This window comes from Macrobrachium nipponense, chromosome 33 (genome assembly GCF_015104395.2).
Source record: "Macrobrachium nipponense isolate FS-2020 chromosome 33, ASM1510439v2, whole genome shotgun sequence".
Lineage (NCBI taxonomy): Eukaryota > Metazoa > Arthropoda > Malacostraca > Decapoda > Palaemonidae > Macrobrachium > Macrobrachium nipponense.
The window spans coordinates 31,992,633-31,997,632 of NC_087219.1; the positions used below are offsets into that span (position 1 = coordinate 31,992,633).

At 42.6% G+C, this 5,000-nt stretch overlaps 1 protein-coding gene across 1 annotated transcript in view; it reads left to right on the plus strand.

The window, feature by feature from the left end:
- Positions 1 to 5,000, plus strand: part of LOC135202816 (uncharacterized) — a gene marked incomplete in the record, with an annotated part of 211,309 nt that overhangs the window by 180,663 nt on the left and 25,646 nt on the right. Inside the window, 1 exon segment of the mRNA XM_064232276.1 lies at positions 3,955 to 4,444. Within this exon segment, the coding sequence (XP_064088346.1) occupies positions 3,955 to 4,444 (490 nt within the window).

Consider the following 5,000-nt stretch of genomic DNA (forward strand, 5'->3'; position numbering starts at 1 on the left):
GGCGATAGACATCTGTTCCACGCAGTTTCTTACCAACAATAGCTTTCGCTGGGCTATAACAATGTAGGCCTACAGGCTACCGAGCATCCTTTTTTTAAAAGGCGAAAACATATATTGGCGAATGAAAATCTTGTTGTCATGTCCTAACTTCACCACGGCAACATTATGTAGATCTAACAGTTGTTTTTGGCACCACTTTTCTTCGTTTTTTATCACTTTCTAAGTTTTTTTTTTTACTACGCTTTCTAGGTTTTTTATTTATTTTTTTTTTTGTACCACCCTTTTAAACACAGCTTTGGCAGAATAGGTAAATCAATGATTTTTTTTTTTTTTTTTTTTTTTGTTTTTTTTTTTTTTTTTTTTTGCAAACATTAGCGGCCATGTTTCTGATATACTACTAACCTTTCTTCTTCCATTTTCTTATTGTAACGGCTGTTCAGCCTAATCAATAGAAGGTTCCACAGGTTGGGAACCGTTTTTGGTGGTGTCTAAGGCACTAGCTTCAAAACCGATGAGGGAGAAACACCCACGCATAGGCCTATGGGGCTATTAGTGACACACTGGGAGGGAAGACCACATTCTATGTCACTGTAACTCTTATAGTAATGCATATCAATAGTCTTCTGTTGTTTCTCTGTCCCTAGGCCATAACAAAATGATAATGAGATGTTTTTCTTTTTCTAGGCTAGCCTATTCAGTCTAGGCCTAGGTACCTACTAGCCTTCCCATTACATTTTCCCTTCCCCATCTTTTTGGAATGACTGCTTTCTTCTTTACCATCGTCTGCTATGAAATCGCCTTTCTCAGTAACGAGATCTATCGCCAGAATAGGATTATAATCATCACTCCCACTATCATCTGAATACGAAACATCGTCTATGGTTATTTGCACTGTCACCACAGAAGCCACCAACACCCGCAAAGATGTCTCCACTTCTTGCTCTTTTTCACATTACCCGGAGGCGCCCAGACCACAACGCACACTTCCACGTAATCTACACAGTATAAACTCATTATAGCGGTACTATCATCGCTGACTGATTAATAAAAACCGTCGAAAATTGCGATAATCGTTATTCGTATTAGGGACAACACGCGTGTTCAAAGACCACTGAACATCCCGAGCGCTGATTGGGTCTCGCGGGACAATAACAAAAGAGCTGATTGGCTGTCCGGCCGCTTGGCGTTAGAAAGTAGTGGTTTGAGACGATCCCGTTACAACGGTACTCCTTGAACATAGTAGATGGAATATTATGGCCTGTACGGCTTATAACATTTTTCTGGGTGACAGAACTTTGTCGTCGCGCGTCTTCATAAGCATAGTACACTGTCGTTTGTGTTAGACGAAAAATACTTTACATTCAAAGAGATTTAAGACCATAATGAAGGCGGCGTACATCATCATTCTTAAGCCACATTTTTCTCGAACGTCAGACGAAAGGCTTCATGTTCTAACACGAAATATATTAGATAGAAAGTCCCACATAAAATGTTTCTCGAGTAATAGACTCATATGTACTCAAACTTAACTAATTTGGAACTCATTAAAACTTTAATGTAAGGTTTTAATGATCGTTAATACTGGCTCTTCAACAGTTTCCTGTTATCGAACTTGCTAGAGTAATGTATAATAGTTTTCCTGTTACATTTAATATCACATACTGGGATTTCTGTAGACACTTGAGAATTTTTTCATTGAGAACTTCAGGTATTTATGAAATTTAACAACTTAACTGTTGCCAGAAAGGCATTTGATCTAGTGAAGCTTATTCCAATATATCATTTTTACAGCTACATGTTTAAGCTGTAAATGTATGTCTAATTCGACCAGGTGTACATATTCTGAAAGTGTAACGCTCAGCGTACGTTAAAACAGTGACTATGTTATCTACATTCTCATCCATGTTTTGTTTTCAACACGTTTTTACAGCTAAATGTTTAAGCTGTAAAAGTATATACTATATCTATCCGAACAGGTGTCCATATCCTGAAAGTGTAACTTCCTGAGTTAATATACAATCCATATCCCCCCTCCCCCACAATGGGTCTAAGTTAAATATAAAACCCGGCCGTACCTGGCATTCATAACGATTAATTTTCCCAGATGGCTCGTCAAGTGTCACTCCTCAGTGTCAATAAAGACATTGAACTTGAACGGAGTAGTAGGAGGAGCAGTGGGTGGAGTGTGGCACTTAGTGCCAGTGAGAGTAAGACACTCATGGTAAGTAGTAAGTCATCATAAGCAGTGCACCAAGGTCCACACCATCCCCATCCCGCAAAAACGCCCCCCCCCCCCCCACCACCCCAAACCCCCACCATCCCCTGCCCTAAATTCTCGTTTGAATAGCGAAGTTCACTAAGAGACGGTGATCACTGTACTTTACGACATGCGATGCTATGCCTGCAACTGCCAAAATTACCATTTGAGGGGCACCTTCTATTCGATGTTTCTTCCACTGACCAGTAGGTTGAGATGTTTACAGAAAATAAGTAAGAACATCAGTGATAGCTATGTCCCTTGATTTTAGGTCATTTGTTATCCCCCAACATTGGTTGTCAACCACTGAGAGAATGGACCTCCCCACTACCCAGCATCCTGAATAACCAACGAGATAGATTCCCTTGATTTCAGGCATTTGTCAGCCTCCTTTCTGAATATTCTTGCTCAAAATGGCCACTAACCACAGAGTAGAGACATATTTAGCATTCTCAACACGCACGAGGTAAATGTATACCTTTATCTATACGATCTTTTAGTCCCTATACCTAAGTATACAATCCTGAACTGACTGTCAGTCAAAAAGCAAAGAAATCTCTACCTTGAGGAAAATGTTACCTCAAGTAATGGTCTGTCATCTTTACCAACAAGGAGATGTTTACCAGTAATGTACGTCCTTTTAGAAGATGAATGAGACAATTCCAGTTACAATCAGACATCTTCCTGAAATGTTATGTTACACAGAGCTGGTTCATGAAAAATTAACTTGACTTGAGCCGAGTACCAACTAGATTTTTATCCACCAGAGGAGAGACAACCTGAGTACTAATTCCTTAATGTGACATACCACTACCATAATCCCCTAATCCCTTAATCCTCCATAGAGGTAATATGTGTGATGTTGATGGTTATTATATTTAAAGTTAAAGTTTAAGGGTTATTTAGAAAGAGTAAGCGACCGACTTTTAAAGAAACACATTATCCCAGTTCATCTTTGTCTTATACTGAATTTTCTTTGCTTTTCAAATGCGTAGGACGCTTTAACTGGTAATCGAGACCTAATCTTATGATGACAAAAAAAATAAATGCATTATTATTATTCTCATCATCATTCTCAACATTGTCATTATCATTATCAGTGCTCTCAATATAATCATTATAATTAACCTTTCACACGGGATTGTCATAATTATTGTTGTTGTCATGTTTATTTTACTTTAGAACCGACTTAGTTTTCAAAATGACATAATGCTGTACACCCATTTTTCTGCTAGAATAAAAATGAATCAGTGTGAATTAAAATATCTTACAGTATAGTGTTGGGGGAGATACATTATAGAAGAGGGCCACATGTTTGTATTATGGAGCATTTGTGTATATCTATAAAGTATCTCTAAGTTATAAGAGGATTTATAAAGATGATTTCGTTCTACATTGAATCATCAGTCTGTAGTTTAGGCATAACTTCCCAATTGTTCAACTCTGTGGATTCTCGAACTTTTGGAGAGAAAGGGAAGACAAATCTGAAAGGTTAATTCATCATTAATGACAAATTTGTTCGCAGATATTGAGGGTCAACATCAGAAGCAGCAGCTGGTAACTGTAGTAAGTGTCAAGGTTAATATGAGATGAGTAAGAAGATGTAAGTTTAGGAACCAATCAAGGTCATGCCCTCTTTTTTTTTTCTAAAGTCAGTTTTACAAATCTAATCTTGCTGTCTCTCCCTCGCCTTGCAGCACACTCTACCCTTACCCAACGGCCCAGCAAACCGACGAAACACCGACGGGGTAGTCTTCGCCGGCGCCCCGAGAATCTCTACCGAATCCTCCCGAGGGTCGCGAAGCCTCGGAGGGAGCCTCAAGAGAGTCTGCAGCCGAGCGGGCAGTGCCTCGGGCTCGGCGACCATCATCGCAGCCGCCGGGGGAGGCAGCAGCGGTGACATCCCCTGCAGGAGGAGCGGCGAAGGGAGCCTAGGGAGCGGAGGATCCCTCACCAGGGACCGAGACGGGAGAGGCATCAGCAGCAGCAGCTTCCGGGAAACGGCCGTCTCGACGCCCGCGACTCCTGCCAGCTACCGGCGGGCCACTGCCAACCACAGGGCGGCTTCCGTGGCCACTGGATCCGGGCCTCCGCCGCGGTACCAGATCTCCGAATACACATTCGAGCGGGACCAACCAGACTCTCCTTTCTCGGACGAGAAGGACAGCAGCGAAGAGAAGAAGAAAGGTGAGGGACAGAAAGGGAAAGGTCAGGGGGAGAAGGAGAAAGGTCAAAGGAAGAAGAAAGGTGATGGGGAGAAGGAGAAACGGGAGGGGGAGTGGGGGATGACCAAGGGGAGAAGAAAGGTGAGGGAGAGAAAGGGAAAGGTCAAGGGGAAAAGAAAGGTGGGTGGGGGAGGGGAAGAAAGGGAAAAGGTGAAGGGGAGAAGAAAGGGAAAGGTGGGGGAAGGGGAAGAAGAAAGGTGAGGGAGAGAAAGGGAAAGGTCAAGGGGAGAAGAAAGGTGAGGGGGAGAAGAAGAAAGGTGAGGGAGAGAAAGGGAAAGGTCAAGGGGAGAAGAAAGGTGAGGGAGAGAAGGAGAGAGCGAGGGAGAGAAAGGAAAAGGTCAAGGGAAGAAGAAAGGTGAGGGGGAGGGAAGAAGAAAGGTGAGGGAGAGAAAGGGAAAGGGTCAAGGGGAGAAGAAAGGTGAAGGGGAGAAGGAGAAACGGGAGGGGGCGAGGGAGAAAGGTTGGGGGAGAAGAAGAAAGGTGAGGAGGAGAAGGTGAATCGGGAGGGGGAGAAGAAA